General features: G+C 46.4%; 1 protein-coding gene across 4 annotated transcripts; it reads left to right on the top strand.

Moving 5' to 3' along the window:
* The first annotated feature begins 10,577 nt into the window (after positions 1–10,577).
* LOC144715501 (remorin-like) lies at positions 10,578–15,030 on the top strand. 4 transcript variants are annotated; one of them, XM_078590444.1, is made up of 6 exons: positions 10,578–10,791; positions 13,232–13,371; positions 13,952–14,033; positions 14,120–14,204; positions 14,294–14,505; positions 14,800–15,030. In XM_078590444.1, exons 2-6 carry the CDS (start codon positions 13,257–13,259, stop codon positions 14,813–14,815), a joined length of 510 nt encoding a protein of 169 aa, XP_078446570.1. In that variant the 5' UTR covers positions 10,578–10,791; positions 13,232–13,256; the 3' UTR covers positions 14,816–15,030. The 4 variants fall into 4 exon arrangements, with proteins under 4 accessions (XP_078446570.1, XP_078446562.1, XP_078446573.1 ...); XM_078590436.1 differs by having other exon boundaries at positions 10,579–10,715; XM_078590447.1 differs by lacking the exon at positions 10,578–10,791 and adding an exon at positions 13,010–13,059.
* Positions 15,031–23,621: the final 8,591 nt, after the last annotated feature.

Here is a 23,621-nt window from a genome sequence, read left to right as displayed (position 1 = left end):
TAGTGTGGACCTCAGGAAGTGTGTCCAGGGGGAGACCGTGTTGCTCCCAGAGGTGTGGCGTATTGCCTCTGAGCAATTGAGTCATCGTGAGTCTCACTCGATGAGGAACGAACTGGGGGTGGCAAGCGAGGGGCTCATCAGCATGCCAGGTATCATACCACGTGCTGATGTCACCTCGGCCTATATGCCAGCGTGTGACTTGAGCCATCTCAAGCCAATGTCGCTGTCACGCCCGCCACCTCTTAGATCCCCGAATATCTATCTCGCGACGTGCCCATTCACCATATTTGGCGAGGATAAAATTCCCCAATGGGGAGGATGTGGTACGCATACGCCATACAAGCTTCTTTTGAAGCATGTCCTGAATGTCCGTAAGTCGTCTGATCCCTAGACCTCCTTCTTCCGTCGGTCGACATGCTTTCTCCCAACAGTGATGGCGCATCTCTCCCTCGAGGTGGCCAGACCATAGAAAACGCGCACATATGCGTTCAACAGAGTGGAGAACGGTAAGAGATAGTGAATGGACAGCAAGGGTATGTAACGGGATACTCATGAGAACATGCCGAATAAGTTGGATACGGCCTCCAGGGGAGAGGAAACGAAGTTTCCATCCCTCTAGCTTCTTTCTAAGCTTACCCAGCACGACATCAAAATAGTGATGACGAGCGGGGCCAAGAAAGACAGGGCATCCAAGATAATCGAATGGAAGGCGTCCTCGTGAGAATCGTGTATGGTGCTGGTGTATCTCAGAGTGCCTTATAGTGGTGGAAGGTCCCACTATAGAGCTACTCTTCGAAGCGTTAACGAGTTGGCCCGAAGTGTGCTCGTACGCGGTAAGGACGCTCATAAATTCCTTAATGGATTTTTTAGATCCATCGAGGAACAAGATGGCATCATCATCAAATAGTGAGTGCGAGAGAATCGGGCAACCCCTCTTCGTAAAGTACGACTGGATGAGGCCTTGGTTGATCGCCCGCGTGAGCGATCGGCTGAAGACCTCCTCCATCAGTATAAAGAGGGTAGGTGAAATAGGATCACCCTGCCTGAGCCCCCGCGTAGCCGTGAAAAAACCAGTGGAATTTCCATCCATCAAGAGGGAGAAGTGATTCTCCCTAATGCAAGCATCGACAAGTGCAATGAACGCATCCGTGAAACCGAAGCGCCGTAATACTTCGAGGAGGAAATTACACTCAACTCGATCAAAGGCCTTCTCCATATCAAGCTTGATGATGCCATTAGAGCCCCGGATACGAGTGTCTATGGACTGGGCTAGCTCGTGCACTAGTGTGATACTGTCATGGATCTGTCGACCCTTGACAAAACCACACTGCTCTAGCGAGATAAGTCTATCAAGGCAGCATCCTAGTCATTTTGTAATGATTTTAGATGCAACTTTATAGCATACATTACAAAGACTGATGGGGCGAAAGTCTCGAAAGGAAGTTGGAGTGTCCACTTTTGGAATGAGCGCTAAAAAAGTAGATTTTCAACTTTGTGCGACGACTTTACTCCTGAACACCTCCTTGATAGCTAGCACCAAGTCGGTCCCTACAATGTCCCAGCACGCAGTATAAAATTCTGCGGTGAATCCATCCGGTCTTGGGGCTTTGTTACGGCCCAAGGAAAAAACTACCTCTTTGATCTCCGCTCGGGTCGAAAGGGCTAGCAAAAGTGCATTGTCTTGGCTGGTCACCAAGGAAGGGATGGAGGAAAGAAGGTCCTCGCTCATAACAGTAGGCTGTGAAGAGAGGAGTGAGTGGTAGTACTCCACTCCTACGGCTGCCAGCGGGTCAGGATCCTGACTATACGTCTCCAATAGGGTCGTATAGTTCGGGCGCGCTTTGTGACAGATCGAGGCGTGAAAGAAACGTGTGTTTCTATCACCCTCTCGTAGACATTGGTACGCAATTTATGGATATAAAATATCTCCTATCGTCGCATGGCATCCTCAAGCTGCTGTCTGAGACGTAGCTGGCGCTCTCCCATGTCATCTGTCCAGCACTCCTGTAAGTGGCGATCGACATCAGCTAATTTCTTTTTAAGTTCTTAGACCGGTGAATGGACGTCGCCAAAGACATGATGGTTCCACCATTTGAGGTGGAGCTTGAGGTTCCTCAGGGGATAACTGAAGTTCTCCATAGGGGATGTAGAAATCGATCCATGCCAATGGCTTCGTACATAGCTATGGAAATCATCATGTTTGAACCACATGGTTTGGAAGCGAAAGGGGGGAGGCCGGACCCGATGACTCGACTCCGGGAGAAGGTGGATCGGTGTATGGTCCGATTAAAGTCTCGGAAGGATCTCTACTGTGAGGGTGCAATGCATCAATGCGATACTATTAGTAAAACAACGATCAAGCCGTTCGTATTTACGCGCGTCCGCTTGACATTCATTGCACCAAGTCCACTTCTCCCCTATGGTCGGCGGTTCCACTAATGAAGTCACATGGATAAAGTCGTTGAAAGCGTGCATAGAGCATGGTCGAGGTGGGCGTCCCCCTTGGCACTCGCTGATGTCCCGTATGCAGTTGAAATCTCCGGCTATAAGCCAAGGTAGATCAACTAGATGCGAGTGGAAGTGAATGTGTTGGGCGAGTTCCGCCCAGAGGGCCTCCTGCTCAGTGGGTCTATGCAAGGCATACACGATAGTAAGTAGGTAGGGCTTTGGGGAGTATGGTACGTCAAAGGTGACGTACCGTGTCCCTTCAGCCAATAGTGCGATCGAATAGTCTCGCTTCCAAAGAAGCCAGAGCTTATTCGAGGGATGGCAGTAAACACGGTCCATCTCGAGTTTCCTCGCGATGGAGTGAGACTGGTCCGATGTAATCATCGTTTCGAGGAGCCCCACTATGCCTAATCTGTGCCTAGTGATAAGGGATAGGAGATGTGTTTGGGTGAGAGGGTTGCCGATCCTTCTACAGTTCCGAACGAGAGTTGGAATCATAGATCTATCGGCTCGCGTGACGCACCTGAGATCGGGTGTTGTATGTACGGCGTGAAGGTGGAGGTGATGTATCCGAACAGTGTCTCGAATAAGGAGAGGTATCCATATCAGAATCCTCCGAGAGGGAGACATCGTCCTCCTCTTTTGTGGAATCCCGACCACTAGTACTGCTACCCATGTCCTCCGAACTAGTGAAAATGGCTTGACAGTTTGTCAAGCTTTCCATTTGGTCAGAAGGTATATGTGATGGGTGGAGGGCGGGTGTGGAGGCGGGGGTGGGGACGGGTGTGGAAGCTGGGGGTGGGTAACTCCTGGAGTAACTTAGTGATGGGGAACAAGCCTTTTTTATTTTTCAAATATTTTTATTTTATTTCCCTTTTTTTAAAAAAGGACATCACGAGGGGGCTACATAGAGCCCGTCCGTGATACCCACGAGAAGGAGTTCAATCACAAGACAAAGGTCCTCATCGCTGCATCTATAACCTCTACTGCCACACCAAATCACCCCGTCGTAACACTATCTTCCCCCTCACGTACTAGCTTATTACCAATGTGTCACCCTCGTCATCATATTTTCGTATTTGACATCGACGTCATCACCATCTCCATCTCCCTCACCATCGCCACCCGCATTGCCATCTCCTCCATACTGTCACTATCTTTGCTACCTCACACTCCCACTGTTTTCTGCATCGATTAGGGTATGATTAATTGTCAAAATCCTATTTAGTCATTCTGGTTAATACTAATGCATATGAAAATCATCAGAGAACTCCTCTGATGTTCCACTACCCCAGCCATGCATTTAAACACATCATCTTCCTCGAAATGATGCATTTGTCTCCTTGTTGCTACATCCAATATAAGAATGTTCAGAAACTCATGATTAGAAACTAGTAGGTCATAGTTAAAATGGAACCACCCATCTACAAGATGCTTTTTTTGTGTCACCTTCTATGGTCTATTTACATAGCCTTGTCATGAATAAAACTGATTGACAAATTAGGTATAAAATATTTTATTATATAAATGGATTCATACAAATCAATTTAATGAATATTTACAATACAAATCAACTTAATGAACTCTTTCTCTAAAGCAAACTCACTCTAAAATATGTTTATACACTAATTATTTTATGATCCACCATAATCATCATTTGTGTGAGACCATATAGTGCTCTTCTATTCTGATATTTTGATGTCCTTGTCAAGCATCCTTTGAATAGGAATATTTATAACATGCTTAAGTATTATCGATCACCATATAACAATTTCATCATGACCCACTTACTCATTGCATGTATTCAATGATTTTATTATTAACACCGCTCCAGAATAATAATGATAGAGTACGATTGACTTGTAGGCTACATAAGTCTGTCCATTTCCACTTGGACTGAAGTCAATCACACTTGTGAAACAATCACATGGTTTTGTAGTGACAAAAAATTACAATTTTTTTTTTAAATATTGGCAAAATACATGGTATCGGGTAAGTCAAACCCTACGATTGTGCCCATAGACCGATCCATCTATGCCCTAGATGCCACCTAGGGGTATTTTATATATGAAGTGGACTGTTTATCAACGTTTATAGGCGTGGAGCGAGCATAAATATCCCAATTACACTTGGATCCTACTCATCCATGCCCATGTTGCAAGAAAAGAAAAAATACATGAATGTGCCTAGGACATGCTCGGAGAAGCTCGCTCGTGCCGGCGTTGTGCAGGGTCCTTGCAATAGTGATGGTGCACGGAGTGTCTCACTTTCAACATGTATCATCGTTGAGGTGTGTGGCGAGTACATTGGTCAGGCGAGAGGGTGAGCAGTCTTGCCTCTAGTGCTCCATGCAATACGCCAATCGCAGAGGCCATTCTTCGACAGGGTGCGACGCGGAGGATACCACCCCTCTGGCTGGTCCTGGGTTCCCTTTGGCCACACCATCCCAATTCAACTTGAGGATGCCAATTAGCGGTGGACGCCAATTGATAATTTGTAGGCGAATGCTGATGGGGGCGAGGGTCAGCGATATGCCCCAAGTGTGAAGGAGATCGCATGTGAGAGCTGAGCTGCGGGCGAGGGGTGGTATGAGATGGTGGGTGCGTCACATCCACAGCTGGACTCATCGCATGATATCCAATGCTAGCATGGGGGTCCCTGCAAAAGGAGAAGAATTTTGCCCTTTCCAAATCTCCCATAGTAAGTAATCAATGGTGATGTGGAAGAGTGGGCTCCGTTTAGAGTGTGTTGGCGAGAGGAAAATCTTGCCAAAACTCTCTAATAGTGTTTAAATAGGAGTACATTGTAGGAGGTGCCAATGATGTGTAATTTAGTGCCAATAGTCTAGGGCTGTCTCACAATGGAAGAAAAGGTGCTCCATAGTCTCAACCTAGAGAGATGTAGGGCAACAATGGCAACACAAACTGAGGGAGTGACCAATACGAGTCACACAATCATCAGTCGAGATGCCATGATGCATGAGTCTCTAGAAGAAGAAGGAGACATGAATGATGATCGTCGGATGCCAGATGCAACGACCCTAAAGTTGGGGAATTTCTCGCGAAAATGCTCCCAAGAAGATCAATAGGAGAAGGACCCATCGAGGGTAAGCATCCAAATAGGACGGTCATGAGTGGTCCCAATGGTAGTGCTTTGGGCATGGGATAACATGTCTAAGGGGAGTCCATGTTGCTCCCAAACATGGCGCGTGTTACCCGTGAGCAGCTATGCCACGATCAATCGAAGGCGATGGGGCTCGAAGTGTGGATGGCGGGCTAATGGCGCATCAGCTAGCCATGTATCATACTAGGCACTAATATCGCCACGGCCGACATGCCAACGTGTGACCTTGGCTATCTCCAGCCAATGTCGCTACCAAGTCGGCCACCTGCGATGGCCCGGATATGTATCTCTCTACGAGTTCATTTGTCGTACTTGGGTGAGATGAAACTCCCCAATGGGGAGTGCATGGTACGCATACGCTACACGAGCTTCTTTTAAAGCATGTCTTGGATGTCCTATAGGCGTCTGATCCCTAGACCCCCTTCATCCATCGGTCGACAAGCTTTCTCCCAAGAAACCCAATGGTGGTGACTCTTTCCCTCGAGGTGACGAGACCATAAGAAACGTGCGCACAGTCGCTCCACCAAGTGGAGGACTGAGCAATAGTGAGTGGACCGTGAGGGTATGTAGTGGGATGCTCACGAGGACATGACGAAGAAGTTGGATACATCCTTCGAGTGATAGAAAACTAAGTTTCCATCCATCTAGTTTCATTCTCAACTTGGCTAGCAAAGCATCAAAATAATGATGCCTAGCAGGTCTGAGAAAGATAGGGCATCCGAGATAATCAAAAGGGAGGTATCCTCGTGAGTACTCAGTATAGTGTTGGATAATCTGAGAGCGCTGAACAGTGGTGGACGAACCAACCATAAAGCTGCTCTTCGAGGCATTGACGAGCTGGCCAAAAGCTCGCTCTATGCAGTGAGGACACTCATAAGTTCCTTAATGGATTTTTTAGATCCATTAAGGAAAAGGATGGCATCATCTGCAAATAGAAAGTGCGAGAGAATCGGGGATCCCCTTTTCATAAAATATGGTTGGATGAGGCCACATGCGATCATTCGTGTGAGAGATTGGCTAAAGACCTCCTCCATCAATATAAAAAGGGTGGGGTGAGATGGGATCACCTTGCCGTAGACCTCTCGTGGCTGTGAAAAAGCATATGGAGTTTATGTCCACCAAAAGAGAGAAATGATTCTCTCTAATGCAGGCATCCACAAAAGCGATGAACGCATCGGTGAACCCAAAGCGGCTAACACTTAGTAAAGAAATTCCACTCAACTCATCAAAAGCCTTCTCCATATCAAGTTTGGTGATGACATTCGAGCCCCGAATATTAGTGTCTAGTGACTTGGATAACTCGTGAACAAGCATGATACTGTCATGGATCTGTCGACCCTTTATAAAATCTAACTGTTCAAGCTAAATAATTCTATCAAGGAAGGTCACGAGTCGATTTGTAATGATTTTGGATGCAACTTTATAGCATACATTACAAAGACTAATAGGGCAAAAGTCTCTAATAGAAGCTAGAGTGTCCACTTTTGGACTAAGTGCAAATAAAGTGGATTTCCAACTTCTAGTATGATTTATGTGTAAAGATCTCCTTGATAGCAAGCACCAAGTCTGTGCCTACTATATCCCAACATGGTATGTAAAACTCCGCAGAAAACCCATCTAGTCATGGGGCCTTGTTTCAACAAAAGGAGAATACCATCTCCTTGATCTCTGCTTGTATAGGAAGGGCCGTAAGTAGGGTGTTTTTCTGGTCGATCACCAAGTGGGGGACGAAATCTTGTAAATCGTCACTTGCAATGGTTGGCTGTGAAGCAAGGAGTGAACTAAGGTATTCGACATTGGCTGGCGCTAGCTCGGCGGGGTCCTGATTATGCATCCCTAATAGGGTTGCTTAATTAGGACGACATTTGTGACAAATTGAGGCATGAAAGAAACATGTGTTTTTGTTGCCTTCTTGCAACCATTGGATATGCAATTTCTGGAAATAGAAAATCTCACGTCATCGCATGGCATCCTCAAGCTGTTCACTAAGCCTAAGCTTGCGCTCCCCCGCTTCGTTTGTCCAAGCATCCTGTAGTTGTTGCTCGATAGCTGCCAGCTCCGCCTTGAGATGTTTGACTGGTGCGTGCACGACCACAAATACATTTCTATTCCACCATTTTAAGTGGAACTTGAAGTTTCTTAGTCTGTAACTGAGGTTCTCCATGGGTCATGTAGAGATCTTGCCATGCCAATGGTGATGGACAAAGCTTTGAAAAGCTTCGTGCTCGAGCCACATAGATTAGAATCAGAAAGGCGGCCTGCAAACATGAATACCTTCGTCCGGAAGAAGGAGAATTGGGGAATGATAAGAGTGATATCATTGTAAAAGATCAAAAATAATATTTCATTGAAGTAGTGCAATACTATTTATGAAGCATCAGTCAAGTCGTTCATACATACGCGCGTCTGCTTAGCGCTCATTGCACCACATCCATTTCTCACATATAGTGGGGGGCTGCACTAGTGAAACTTGATGAAGAAAGTCGTTGAACGCTTTCATGGATCTCGACCTAGGCGGTCGACCTCCCTGGAGTTCACTGACTACTCGTACGCAATTGAAATCCCCCGCTATAAACAAGGGAAGATCAACTAAACGCGAATGGGTATGTATGCTTGACAAGTTCCTCGCATAGGTCCTCTCGCTCGAGGTATCTTTATGATGCATAGATTACGGTGAGCGTGTAAGGCACCTGATGGAGGACCATCCTGGAGACATCACGACGGGACGACATCAGCCACGACTGTCAGCTCGCGTCGATGTCCGCCACCCGGGGTTCAAGTACCCCGCGTAAGCATCTCTATCTCCCTTGTGTTTGTTTATGTTTTGCTTGTGTTTTTGGATTTCATGGACTGGGCCAATGTTGGGCTTCGCCTTCGTCTTTTAATTTTGCAATTTCGGATTTATTTTCAAATTGTAAGGAGAGGCCGAACCACGTCTTGCGACGGTTCGTCCTCTCCCCACATTCACTTGGCACCTATCCTCACTATATAAGGGGATAGCATGCCCAAGGAACATTGGAGTCATTTGTTGAAAAGAAATCCAACTTGTGTCTCCCCTATCGTAGAGAGTAGAGAGTAGAGAGGTCCGGCTAGCCTCGCCCACGTCGAGACCACTCCGTGGTTAGAGCCCTCGTCGTCACGTTGAGATCACTCTGTGACGACGTGTCCAAGCGTTCCGTCGAGATTACTCCGGGACGAGTAAAGAATTCAAGAAATCGTCGCCGCCTGGAGCTGAAGAAGCTTTCGTTGAGATCACTCCGAAGGTGCCCGAGGCCGCAGGTCCGACGCCGACGCTCGCCTTCCACAGGATCCTCAAGATCCTACCCAAGGTCCCCAAGAATCATCCAAGAAACCATCATCTTGAAGGTTTTTTGGGGGCGGTGACAGCTCAAGAAGCCCCTTCTTGGGCTCGAGATTCCACCGCCGCCGACCGCCGCTCTCGCCAGCGCCGCCCACGCCCGAGCGCTGCTCGCTCTCGCGCACCGCTCTCGCCCGCGACCCGCCCATGCCCGCGAGCCGTTTGCGCTCGCGCGCCGCCCGCGCGCTGGACATGCCCGCGCCACCCCGCGCCCGTGCCCGGATCGCTCCCACTCACGCTGGGTGGCGGGACAGGCGCACCCGCGCGACACCGCACCCGCGCGACCTGCGCCCGCCAGCAATCACAAGCCTGCCCACACCTGTGCATCCACCCGTGTCCGCTGCCAAGTGGCCGCCTGTCCCGCCACCCGTCGCCTGTCCAAGCTTCGTCATTGATTTGGGAGCAATTTGTGCCGTGGACTATCGACACCAAGTACCTACTCGTCTCCTCTCCCTTAATTCCAGTATTATTACATGTTCCAGTCTCGTCTTCTGCTATCATGTCCTCTGCCGAGTTTACAACTCTTGATAGGATAGCCACCTCGTCGAGTGCTAGGATTTTACTTGAGGTTGAAAGGGTAATTGTTGACTTATACGATGAACACCCTAGGGCCGTCAAACGCCCCTCACCGTTGAGTCGTTGAGTCGGTCCAGCGGGTCATTGGGAGTTTGATCTAGGAACAATATCTGCCCATTGATTGACGGGGATCTTCTTCCCATATTTGTGAACGACCGATTAATTGCTCATTCGACAATATCATTTATCGGCATACAATTATAAACATCACGAACCTACTCATCGATTCATGTGGCGTAATATGAGCCGACCGATCCCGGCAGGTCGTATTACATCAGCACCGGGTAGGGCTGAACGGCGAAGGTGACATACTAGGTCCCTTCGTCAAGGAGCTCCAACGAATAATCTTGTGTCAAATAACCATATCTTATTCGAGGAGTGGCAGTAGATGTGATCGATTTTGAGCTTCCTCATAATGGAGTGTGTGCTATCCTGGGTAGTCATCGGTTCAATAAGCCCAACTATTCCTAGTTCATGCTTATTGATGAGTGACATGAGGTGAGACTAGGTAAGAGGGTTACCTATCCCTCGACAATTCCAAATTAGACTTGGAATCATTGAACTATCGGCTCGCGTGGCGCACCCTCGATCGGGTGTTATACATGCGAGGAGTGTGAGGTGTATCTGAGTGATGCCCAGGAGGTGGTGGAGAGTTTGTATCTGAGTCCTTAGATATAGAGGCGTCATCCTCCTCCTCACTCGTGGAAGCAAGTCCACTAGTATCCCCACATGTCATCGCTAGGGAGAGAGGCTTTTTAATCAAGCATTCCTCCATAACAAGTGGTATATGTGGTGTGTGGGGATCAGGTGGAGTGGCTGGGTTAGGTGGGTGGGGAAGGGGCGAGGTAGGTATGTCGGGTGGGTAGGGAGTGGTTATGTTGGGAGGGTGAGGATGTGGATCAATGACTGGGCGTGAGTGGGAGGGTGGGTGTGGGGAATGGCAAGAGTCGATGGAGGTTAGGTGGCCAGAGGAAGTAGTAGGTGGGCTGTGAGATGGGTGATGAGGGGTACGTGTAGTGGGTGAGGGCGGGCATCGGGGAGAGGGAGGAAAAGGTGGGGAAGGTGTAGGAAGCGAATGGCTAGCGACAACAGACGATGTGGGTAGAGGGCATGGGGATAAATGATGAACAGAGGGTGGTGTGGAGCATGAGGATAAAGGCCGAGAGGAACTAGGGGAAGAGGAAATCGGAGCAGCATGCGGGGTACTAATGTGAGTTACTCCTACCTCATTGCGGCCTTGAGTATTAGATCCATCCGCTACCTCCAAGAGGGCAAATGCATTTGAGGTTGGTGTAAGTGAGCTAACCTCTTTCCCTTTGCCTGATAAGTTGCTAGTAAACAGGGCATCTCTAGCCCGAGGTGGGATTTTGGGGTGCTTATCAGCACCCTTCTTCACCCACTTTGCAGTTGTAGGTGTAGGCCGAACCGAAGTAGGTTTGGCCTATACGGGTCCTCGAGGGAGGGAGGGCTGCACAATCGACACACCTTGCGGTGTGGGGGTGGGCCGTCTAGTAGGCGACGGTCTTTAGTTTGGGCGACACCCTTGGGTACTGGATTTTGCCTCTATAATATAATTATTGTACGACAATGGGGGAAGCTACTCCGTTTGGGGGAATGAGGTGGCCTATAGCGCCTTCTGGCGACACGTGTGGATGGTATGTCCAAAAAGTGTACAAAGTGTACAGAATTGTGGGAGATTCTCGTACACTATAGACTGGTGGATCATCTCGTCTCCTTTCCTAATAAGTATCATGCGATAAAAAGGGGCTAGTAGATCAATCTCCTCACAAACTCACGCATATCTAGGGAATTTTAATAGATGTACGTCTTTATCGAGACATATAAATGTGCCTACGGTGTTGGCTAGGGATTCTTGGGCTGAGGGCATGAAGAGATGGGAGCGTAGTCCTAGGAAGCCTATCCACACTAGGACAAAGTGAGGGGTATGATCACATGAGGTGCTCGTCTGTTCCACTGTCCATCGATACGTATGCATGATGGAACCACAAATATTCTAGGTGGTATGGCTCCAAGCTATCCTAAAACCGGCTAACATTTGGAAGCAAATATAGTTACTCCAATGGTTGTGCGCGTCGACGACCACAGGTCCGACGAAGCGTCCTGGTGCTAAATATATTCGTGTGATATCATCTATAAGGCAGCACTTGATAGCGAATCGCCCTATCAGGGTGTAGACGAATGGTGCTGCCATTCTTGTGACCTCCTCTTTTGAACATGCAATAAGTTGTATTCCCTCATCTTCGGTGTAACCTCACATTGGGGTCCTGTCATCATAATGAGGAGAAAGTATAGACTTCGGGAGTGGTTGTGCAGTAGTTGTTTGTGTAGGTCCAGCAACCCTCGCTGCCCATGTCATCGTCTGCCTGGGGTTGTGTAGCCCGTTCACTCATAGTCATCGCCGCCCATGTCATCGTTGGTGTCATCGCCGCCCATTGTCCGCCCATGTCATTGCTGCCCATTTCATTGTGGTTGTGCAGCCCGTTCGCTCATAGTCTGCCCAGGGCTACTCGTCTAGCCGATCAGATCAACAAAAGCAACAACTGAATCATTCTTGAGATTGGCCTGTTAGGCCGCATTGCACCTAACCGGGTGGGGGGGTCGACCCGGTCATGATCGGTCGGTGCCACTAGAGCGGACTTTGTTAGGGGGTCGGGCTGACCTTGGCGGGGTCGACCGGTTTGCCAAGATCGGACCCGGCTGAGTCGGCCAGGTCGATCCGGTCAGGGTTGGCCGGTTCAACTGGATTGAGCCCCGCCAGATCGGCCGGTACGATCAGAGCGAGGTCAGCCGGGGCGGCCAGGTCTACTCGGTCAAGAGCTCCTAGCTTGATCATGTCGGATCTGGGCGGGACGACTGGGGCGGCCAGGTCCAGTCTGACCGATGAGTCTATCGAGTCAATCCAGTCAAGAACGACTGTTATGACCAGGTCGACCCTAATTGGGTAGGTCTGGTCAACTGGGTAAATCCTGGCCGATTCGACTAGGTTGACCCGGCCTGGATCAGCCGGTTCTGATATGTCAACAGCTCTGATATGCCAATAGTGATGATGATGACGGTGATTCATGAGCACAATGACTAACAATAGCAATAACAAAGATGGTAACAACGACGAGGATCAGCTCCCTTTCTCTCGCAATCATGCTCTGCATCAGGTATATAATCATGTGTTATGTGCCTTATCATTAATCCTGAATCCTCATGACTTATCTGAACCTCAAGTGAATACAAAAACGCATCCATAAATGCACATATTCATAAATCCTTTCATTTGTAAATAAACAGTATCTCATAGACGCCTTTTTCGAGAAAATCTAATTCTGAGCTATATGCTTTATAGTTACAAATATTGTCCGGTAAGGTTGATATGATATCGGTAACTAAGTCCACGTCATGACGGGTGAATTGCCATGTCAGCAGAGTCGCAAGTAAGAACGTGCCACGTGTAAAAGTGCACGCTGAGCAAACTTTTTGGGCTAACTAACGCCACGTGCCTCGTCAGGTGGACCCCCCATCTTGCGTGCTTTACTGTGCTGGTGGGTACAAAAACTTTCCCGCGTACCCAACATTTACCAATATTACAGACATACACAAGCCTATAAATATAGTCTCCAGTCCTTCCAATTCAAATACCTGTCCTCTCTTTCTCTCTCTATCTCTCTCTTTCTCTCTCATCTCGATTGTACTGAGAGGAGGAACTGGAAGCAGTTGGTGAAGGTAGAGAGAAGCGACAATGGAGATTGGAGAGACGACTCGACGGTGGAAGGGCATCGGCTCCTATAACGAGGCGTCTGTGATTCCTGATGAAGAAAATCTCGGCCAATTCGCGCATCCTCCTGCCCAAAAGAGTATAGATTACTTCTCTCCCGAATTGCTTTGTCGCCTTGATTTTTACTCGCTTGATGATTTCAGGTTTTTTCAGTGGTTTTCCATTTTTCTTTGTGGGAAGCATATCAAGATGTTAAGGACAGATTTTGCATTTTTTAGAATATTTGATTCGTGGATGCTCGTCAGCCAGCTCAGTCCATGAATCCATTTCGTTCGTGAGTTTTTTTCGTTATTACACTTCAATAAAATCACGGACGGTTATGAACGAAAGGATTGAGGTTTGAGTCAATGATCCATTGATACGAGGAGAATCTTGCCATTAAAAATTGCAATACTTCGAACCGCAATGATGAGAGAGAAAGAGAAGTCGAGTTGATGCACAATTTAACTGTTCTTACTTAATGGGGTTATCGGTTTCTTGAATTATCAATTATTTACGGTGCAAAAAACTTCCTCTCTTCTCGAAGAATTCCTCAAACTTGGGGACGACATTCGTCTGTTCGATGATCCAAAAATTAGTCTACGTTTTTTTGGAAGGTTAACGGGGAAAATAAGGATGGTAGATTATGTTTACTCTCATTTTTGTTGAATCCCGTTCAGCGCTAGCGAGAGTGAAGACTGCTAAGAGGATATCTCTGGCAAAGGCATGGGAAGAGAACAAGAAGGCCATGATTGAGAACAGGTCAGACTCAAATTTCTCAACTTCTTCTACCTTTCTGCTCTTCGCTTCAATATTCCGAGTTCATTGGGTCTGTAGAAAACCTTTAGCAGATATCATAAGGAGTTGTCCGCCATTATTTCATGGGAGAACGCAAAGAAGGCCGACGTGGAGCTCGATATGAAGAAATACGAGGCGGGTCTTCGAGACTACTCTTTTTCTTTGTTTCTTTTTTCTTTTTTCCCCTAACATAAATCTAATTGTATTAGTTTATTTCTCGACAGGATCTGCTTGAGAAGAAGAAAGCGGAATACGAGGAGAAAATGAAGAACAAAGAAGCGAAAATTCATAGGAGGGCCGAAGAGAAGCGGGCTGTTGTGGAAGCCAACAAGGGTCAAGCTTTACTGAAAGCGGAAGAACTGGCAGGCAAGTATCGCGAGAAGGGATTCAATCCGAGAACTGTCCTCTTCGACTGCAACTGCTGCCTAATGAATAAGTAAGACAAGTTTCACCTGTTGTAGATACTTTCTTAATTCCCGTTCTTTTTCTTCGTTTCCTTGCTTCGCTGGAGCTAATCCCAAATGAAAAAGACTAAGAACTGAATTTGGCGACGCCGACAAAACAATCCCTGAGGAGCTCCATCGTTGTCTGGAGGGGAACTCTGTAGGGGATATTGGAAGGAAATGGCTGTGATCCGAAAATTGAGAGGCGATGGGAAATGATTTGTTGGCTTGATCTTGATCAATTTAACATGAACCGGCTAGATCCTTGATCTTGTCTCGAACTGCAGGTACTCACTTCTATAATGAATTGATTTTTAATGAAGAAATGGGCCAAACGGAATGCGGTTGGTGCCGATCATTGCCTGTTAGAGGTTTTAGAATTTCTGTTGATGTAAAACACTACTTGGATAGTCCATGTATTGAAATCAAGTCTATTTGTATTATGAGATGTAAAATTGATGAAGAAATTATGGGCCCATGCCCTGGGAAGTCAATTTCACTTTTCATGTTTAATGACATCCTGTTCAGTTCGCTCCCTCTTGTAAATGCTCCTAACGTCGGGCCTTCATTCAAGTACAAGACTCGTTTTTTTTTTGGGTACATAACATATCATGGTTAAGTTCAGAAGTCAGCAGAGATAATGTTTAATGTTAGGCCTGGTTCACTAGGTTCTACCACAGTTGTACCCAATCTATGTCAAAATAAGAGTTTTATCCTGGCTCAAAAGGAACACTAGTTATATACTGAACAAATGCTAGCAGAACATTGTTTTCAAGGAGGTGGGCAGAAGGGAGCTCTTAGCTAACCCAGCTTCAAAACAAGAGAGGTTTTCTGGTCGGTGTGGACAGTGGAAACAAATGGCAAAAAACTGTGGGAATCTGTAGAATAGTTTGGGCAAAATCTTGGAAAAAGCTAAAAAGTGCAATTTGATGAGCTTGCAGATAACACTTTTCGAATTATTAGTTGGTCAGGTAAAGGCTGATCGAGCCAATGATGCTTACCTTGTCTTTTTGAATGATCAGCCACACTGGGATTGAGACATGGCCTGGACTCCCACTGGGGACAGTTGTGGAGAATCTTGGACAATGGTTGAAAGGTTGATCCAACAACATTGCTTGAGTGAATAAGGGCAATCTCACTCGTGTAGCTCTTTCGTATCGTGCACAGTCATGACAAGACTCGAGGAAGAAAGCCTGGCTAACTCTGTGCCATCAGCCATGGGAAGACATGTGGTGTAGGGGAGGACAAATGCTCCTTATAATGACTGGATGTCAAGGGCACGTAAGTGGTGAACTGTGTTGAAAGTGAAAGTCACTAAAAACTGGTAGAATGCTCTCAAAACCAATTATATTGAGTGAAACAAAGGGAAATGGAATTCTGTGTGCAGGGGTGGAATCTCTAGATGTACATAGGAAGGCCAAAGGCAAAGGCAGCTCTTTGTCCCTAATAACTTTGGGGTGTAAAAGAATGGGTAGAAAATAAGAATAGATGCCTTAGCGGTCCATGCAGTAAAAGATGAGTGTCCGCCCTTTGTCTACATGAATCCAAGGACATTTAGTACTATAATCTACCCCAAACCAAGAGCCTTCACGCCAAGCTATTGGGTTCTGGGCTTGATTGAAAGTTATAAAATATTTTCTAAGCAGAAAAACTGAATTAACCTTTACATACCCTGTGAGAAAGTTTTCCTCCCTTAACTTTCTCCCTCGGAGAGAGTTCTGAACTGTTTATGTGTCTGACCTCCACAAGTATCCAGACAATCAAGGTGCTCTTGGACCTCCACTTCTTCTCTAACTCTTCTCGAACCATTATAGATCTTTCTCACCATGAAGACGCTCTTCTTAGTTGAAGGGAGAAAATGAGAAGAAAGAAAGGCGGTTGGACCCCAGCTCTAGCTGGCCTAGGAGCCTAAAAATGGGTTTACTCCTATTTATACTTTACTTAAAATCTTTTCAAAAAAATCCATAAGTAAAGTTTATCCACCAATACCTCTATAATCTAGTGTGCGTGACCTTGTAGACCCATGCATCATTCTAGTTAATAACTTGAATGGCCCAATAAGAATTATTAGAGAAACTTATTAATTAACTATAGCAATATATAGATTGATAAATTAAGGATTGATTTTATCTAATCCACAGGTTAAGTTTGCAGCCCGTGAGGTGCTAAGCTACACTTCGTGCTATCAAATAAACTATATATATAATCCTTTGGCAAGAGAAACTCACAAACAATAAATGGTATGGTTAATCATCAGACCATAATCCATCCTTTAATTAGCACTAATGCATAATAAGGATCATTGGAGAATGCCTTCTCCAATATCCTCAATGCATTGACTATTAATTTAACTACATTATCTTCTTTGTGTTAATCTCCTCCTGAATCGAGGGTGGATAATCTCATCTTGACAACTTAATTTTCTCAATATTTTTATTGATGTATCGGAGCTAATACTTATTTATATATCATGATTAGAGACTCCTAAGTTGTCATAAAAAATATACTCGTCCATCCATAAGATGTCCTTGGTATCTCAAATGTGATTGACATTTGGGTATAAAAACATTCATTGTTATTAGTCTCGCCACACAAATAGACGCATAATCAACCATAGTTATCATATAAGTATGATCAAATAGTGCCATTCTATCTGGATAATTCAATGTGCATCTAGACTATAAATCGAATAGGAATATCCAAACTATAAATTTAAATACAAGTGATCATTGTATTATAATCCCATCATAATTCATTAGGTCATCCACATACTCACAGACTTTGTTATAAATATTTCACGGGAATAATACCAATAAGCAAACATTTCTTTCAATGAACTCAAACAAAATAAGGTGGTGTGATTTTTTTGATAGTCACATAACCATTTCTTTCAATCACAAGCGATGACCACCCTTGCCTATTTCTTTTTTTCATTCAGCCTACCCTACTTATCTATTCCAAATAGGGAATTGCAAACATCATCCGTCACATCACTTGTCACGGTGACGCAACTGTGACAGATGATGTGATGGTGATGAGTGATGAATTTTTTTCCCACGATAGTGGCTGTGACCATGGCGGTGATGGTGACACAGTATCCGTGACAGGTAATGTGGCGGTGACAGAGGGTCTCAAACGGGTGATGTTATAGGACATACATCACGGATGACGCTGGTAACAGAAATTTGAAAGCATTTGAAAATGGCAAATTGGGATTTTTTTCTCTGAGTTTGATATAAAATAATATCTAACTCAGAAAAAAATGAAAACCCAAAATTTTGAGTTAGATATTATTTAATTAAATGTTTTTGGAATTTATTAGTATGGATAGAAAATGTTGTCATTGGTCATGGAATAAAATTTTACCTGAAATTTGGAGTTGACCTTCGTGCAGCTTAATAGCTATTTTCTAGAGAATGTTATCTTAAGAAACACTTGAGAACCACATAGCGTAATCATTAGAGAAAAAATAAAAACCAGATGATCAGATAGTTTATGTAGAATGTTATATTCAAAAGAAAAAATGGTGTGAAGGGGAATAAGTAACTAAAGGATGAGCACTTTTCATTTGTAATTATAAGTACTCATAGCATGAGATCCCTGGCCAGTGGAAGCCTGTTTTGAAAAACTTTCTTTATCACAAATTTTGGATGGGAGATCATTCTCTGAAAGTAACATAATTATCCATTAATGTTGAATTTATGGTTTTGAATTTCCAAATGGAATTCAGAAGCATCATCAATGAGACAAATATCTAGAGAGAGAGAGAGACTACAGAGATACACTGTAGAGATATAGTACACAAACTGAATTTAGAAGCAGAAGTGAAAAGATTCAATCAGATTAACTTCTGATGACATTTAATGATAGTGAGAAAACAGAAGTGAGAAAGGGAGAGTGTACAGAAAATACCAAGGCTGAACGACAACGTTGGACAGAGACTTCATGTCTTTGTGTCTTCGTGTTTTCTGCTTTGTGTCTTTATGTCTTCTGTTCATTTCGAACAAAAAAACCCTTAGGAATTGGGCGTTGAAAACTCAAAAATTTACAACAGAACAATTTTTTTTAAAAAAACATGTATTTTTGTCGCATGTGATGATGATGTCGTCCGATGATGGGACGATGACAAGATGATGCTTCCAGTGATACGTGATGAGAATGTGACATATATTTTCAAAAACCTGGGACGTGTGATGGCAGGGGGACATGATGAGCTACTCGTCATGTCCTCATCCGTCCCCACTCAACATCCGTCCCGTCATGTCCCGGACATGCCATTCCCTAGTTGCAAATAGCCTAAGGCTCACTAACTAGTGTGTTTTGGTTTTTTGTGGCCAACCTTAGTAGCTGAAAATGTTTTAAAATAATTTTGTTTCTTAATTATTTCACCAGGAATTATTGATGGAGATATATGTGGCCAGCAAGCCAATAACACATTCCATACCTCGTTCGATGTTCATTAATAGAGCATATTCATTATAATGCACGTGATGCGATCGTCCATGAATACATGATCGGACTTAGTGAATTATGATGAGATCGTAATACCGAGATCACTAATCTTTAAGCATGTGTTCTAAACATTCCTAGTCAAAGGATACGCGAGAAGGACATTGTAGTATCGGGATAGACTAGCACCATCTAGTCTCACTCATATGATGAGTATGGTCTGTCCCGTAGCCATTAGCGTGGAGACACCAAGGATAGATCGTGGGTGCTCTTTAACGGAAAGAGTTCACTGAATTTATCCGTACGAATCCCAGAATGGTATTATACCGAACTGTCAATCAGGTTAATTCATGTCACAATTGTGTAAATAGTCCTTTAACCTAAGACACCAAAGATATATTGTGGACGGACAATTGTAGTTTGACTTTGACCTAAGTGTCCCTAATCATGGGATTCTAAATACTTTTAGTTCAGGTGCATTAAGACGTTCGTAAAAATGATTGAGTGGTCAAGATGGGATCGTCCACCGTTGGTATAAGAGGTGAAAGCTCAAGGAAGATGTTGCAATGAAGTCCTTTGCCAAGGCAGTGAAATATTGGGAGAACTAATTAGGGTTCTCCGATGATTTGTGAACAGATTAATACTAACTTAGAGGACTAATTAGGGTTTGACAGTAGACCATACCCTAAGTCGTCCTAGGAGCGTCAAGTGGATGAGGGACAATACATACTTAATAATAGATGACGAACAGGTTCCATGAGTGAGTTGATAAACAATCTTTGTATCTTCTAGAGCACGAGGTGTAGCTTGGCACCCCATGTGTCGGAGACTCGACCTAACGATTGGGTTAAATTGATCCGACATTAATTAATCTATATGATGATATTGTTAATTGAGTTGGACGGCCAATAAAGGTTATTGTGCTGCTCAAGTCGTTATCTATACTAATATATAGGCCTAGAGAGTCACATGCAAATGGTCTTTTGGAAGTTGGAAGATATACTTAAATTTTTGGGGTTTTATGAAAAATGTCAACATAGTATAAATAGAGGAAGGCCCTGAATGAAATTCACCCATGCCAGAATTTTTCAGGGGCCTTTCCCCATCTTCTCCCATCTCCCAACACCCCCTCTACCTCTCTGATGTTGATGACGCACGCCATCAAGGATCGTCAACGACGTCATCCGCGTTGCGCGCCTATGACGTTGACGATCGGGTGAAAGATGCTCGAAAAATTGCTTTGTTCCATCGCTATTTTCTCGCGTGTTTTGTCTTTTCCCGTACTCGCCGTCGTGTTTTCGTCGCATTTGCGACGTGTTCCGTCCGTCCACTGTTTTATCATCAAGAGGGAGGAGCCTCCCGTTGCCCCCTTTTCCCTTGATTCCCCTCTTCTTTTTTTTAATTTCTTTAATTTCCCCTTTTTGTCTTGTCATGGGGGCCCAATTTATAAGGGCCCCCTTAATGGACCTCATCTCCCCTTTTGTTGATCCATTTAGGGGCCCCAGACCTTTCCCATAAATAAAGAAAGAGGGGGGCGCCCTAAGAAAGAGTGGCGGAACGGAACGGGGTCGGAATTGCACCCGTTCTGTCCCGCCCGCGCGCCCGTTCTAGGGCTCTGTTCGGCAGAACCCGCCTGTCGGAGCCCTAGGCGGCCGCCATCGCGAGCGCGCCGCCACCGCGCTGCCCCGCGGCTGCCACCGGGTTGCCCAAGGCCGACGCCGTATCCCTTGAGGCCGTCGTCGTTGTCAAAGCCAGATCGGCAGCCGTCGGACGCCCCTGTTGCTGGCCCCCCTTGTTTGCGGCCTCGTGTCGCCACCGCACCACCGCCGGGCACCGATAGGCGCCCGTAGAGCCGCCGTAGTGGCTAGGCTGCAGCGGCAAGATGCTAGGGCGGCCCAGTCGCTCAAGGGAGGTCGCAGCCGACCCAAATGGGCCGCAGTCGCCAGACTGGTCACAGCCGCCCAGCTGACCGCAACCGCCCGGAGCAGGCCGCAACCGCCAGAGCAGCTGCAGCCGCCAAGAGCGGCTGTAGTTGCCGGAGGGGTTGCCACCGCTAGAGTGGTCGCAACCATTAGGTCAGCTGCAACCGTCGACGCCGGTCGCAGCCACCAGACATAGTCGTTGACCCTACGCCGTCACCGCACTGGGTGCGACCGCCAGGGACCTCCACCATGCCCTGCGCCTCCAGCGAGCGTCGCCGATCCAAGACGCCTTGACAAACGTCGCCCCAGGGTGCATTCCTCGCCGCTCCGAAGGGGTCATCGCCCCGAGCGCCGAACGTCCCCAATGATTCTCCCCCCCCCCCCTAGATCGCTCCTGCGCTGAGCCACCAGTTGAGCTGCTGTGTCTTTGCCGGCGTCTCTCCACTCCACCTGCTCTGAATCGCCACTGACGTCGACGAAACCCTGCACCACGAGCCTCACCGACGAGGTACGCCCCCCTCTCACTTGGCTCGTTTAATTATCAGTTGCAGTATACTTTTGATTTGACTCCACTGCGTTCGGGCTAGTTAGGTGAGAGAGATAAATTGAGAGAGAACTACGACTTAAGAGTGTACCAGTACGGACGAGTACGTGCATTACGTGGGAGTTGGAGCCTGCACGTACGACACGTAGGACATTAATTCCATCGTAGTTACATCGACCTGTTAGGGTTTTAGATGCGTCAGACGACGACACTGACAACGTTTGATACCATCATCCCTTATCGGCATCGAGCCAACATACTCGGTGTCGACCAAACGATGTCCCCGACGACGTCCCGCATCAGATGTGATTGGGACGATGTAACAACGTCGACGGAGAAAGAACGGGGCTTATCAACGAGAAGGAGGAGATCTGACGGACTGAGGACCGCGTGGATACGTCTAGATGCTGCACACTAATCAGCTTGATTCGTCTCGCTCTGGGATTAAAGAAATCATGAATGAGATTCATGGAAACGTACCTCATTTTAATGTTTTTTGTTGATGTCGTTCGATTCGTTCAAGTCTTCCGATGGGAATCATTTCTATTTGTTCATTCAGATCTAGGCCTCTAAAACCCAACACTCATTGGGGCCTGGAGGTGGCATGCGGGGAATCCCCGCCGCGCCCTGTAGGTGGCAGGGTGGAGTTTTCCTTGCTCCAGGTGGTTACGTGGGGGGGTGGGGAGGTCCTCGATGCGCCTTGGAGGTGGCGTGGGGAATCCCCGCCACACCCTGGAGGTGTGGAGGCCGCACGAGGGGATTCCTCTCCGCACCCAGAAGAGGCGGGCGTTCCGAAATTTCTACCAATCCCTGAAGAGGCACACGCGCGTGGGGATTCCCCATTGCACCCGGAAGAGGCGGGCGCGTGGGAATTTCCGCTGCACTTGGAGGTGGCACCGCGCCAGGAGGTGGCGTGGGGGGAGTCCCCGCTGCGCCCTGGAGGTGGCGCGTAGGGAATCCTCCTGTAGCGCCCTGGAAATGAGGCACAAGGATTCCCTAATGCGCTTTAGAGGCATGGTGGCGGCGCGCGGGGATTCCCACGCTGCGCCTGGAGGAGACAACGCAAGGAGAATTCCCGCGGTGCCCTGAAGTGGCGAGCATGGAATTCCCACTGTACCCTGGAGGCGGTGGCCACTCGACGATCTGGCATAGTGTTGGCAGCCAGCGATCCGACCGAGCAACGGCGGGCTGAGATCGCCAGCAACGGAGCAGCATGGATCGCCGACGGCGGAGCGGAGGGAAGAGGCGGGCTGAGAGAAGAGACTATGATACAATGTGGAAAGGAGAAGAGGATGGCCGAAAAGACAAAGGAGGAAATGTTTGAACAAAAAGGAGGTAGGGCAGCGGAGGGGAAACCTCCACCACCCTTGGAGATGAATAATTGCAGGAATCCTAAATAACCTGCTCTGATACCATGTGGAAAGGAGAAGAGGGATTGATTTGGTTTGTTAGAAAGGAAGGGATACATGCCCTTATATTGAGCTGAGAGAGAGAGAGGATGGTGATTTATCCCATGTGGGACTAAGAGTACTTAGTGGGCTAAGGGGCTACTGGGCCTAATAGACCATACACCTACTTTCTAACGCAGATGAACCTAACAAACTCCTCCTTCGTCTGCGCCATATTGCTGCCGCGTAAGTAAAACTTGTGGGAGAGTAATTCATAGTAGAGAATAGTTCTTTGCTTCGTCAAGCCTCTGATTTCATCATGAAATTTATAGTGTACTTTCTCTAGATGTCTCCAAAATATGTTTGTGCTCTTATCTTTATTCCTCTTGATGATGACCTTATGGGTGGGGTTCTGCGCTTGAGAAAGTGTACACTGGTACTCGTCCGGTCCACCTTCAACAAATTGATCTAAAACTATAGACCCATTGCATCTTACGCTTCCAGATGAGACGTTTTCATCAACCTCTACAGGGAGGTAATCCGCGGATATTGACGGCATAGCCCTAGCCGTCTATTTTGGAGTGGTAGCAGATGTAGTCTCCATTACTCTACCAAATTAATTCACAAGATGAAATTATTCATACAATGCGTGTGACGTGCAATTTTCATGAAATACTAGAGTCGCATTCAAGTATAAAAAATGATGGAGATTTAAATAATTGTTTTTCGATCTCTAAGTTCACAAAATTACAAATCACAGAAAATAATGATGATATATTACTCTTTACCATGTGAAAGAAAATTCT

This window comes from Wolffia australiana, chromosome 2 (assembly GCF_029677425.1).
Source record: "Wolffia australiana isolate 7733 chromosome 2, ASM2967742v1".
NCBI classification, from domain to species: Eukaryota; Viridiplantae; Streptophyta; class Magnoliopsida; order Alismatales; family Araceae; genus Wolffia; species Wolffia australiana.
This window is presented reverse-complemented; position numbering and strand designations above follow the sequence as displayed.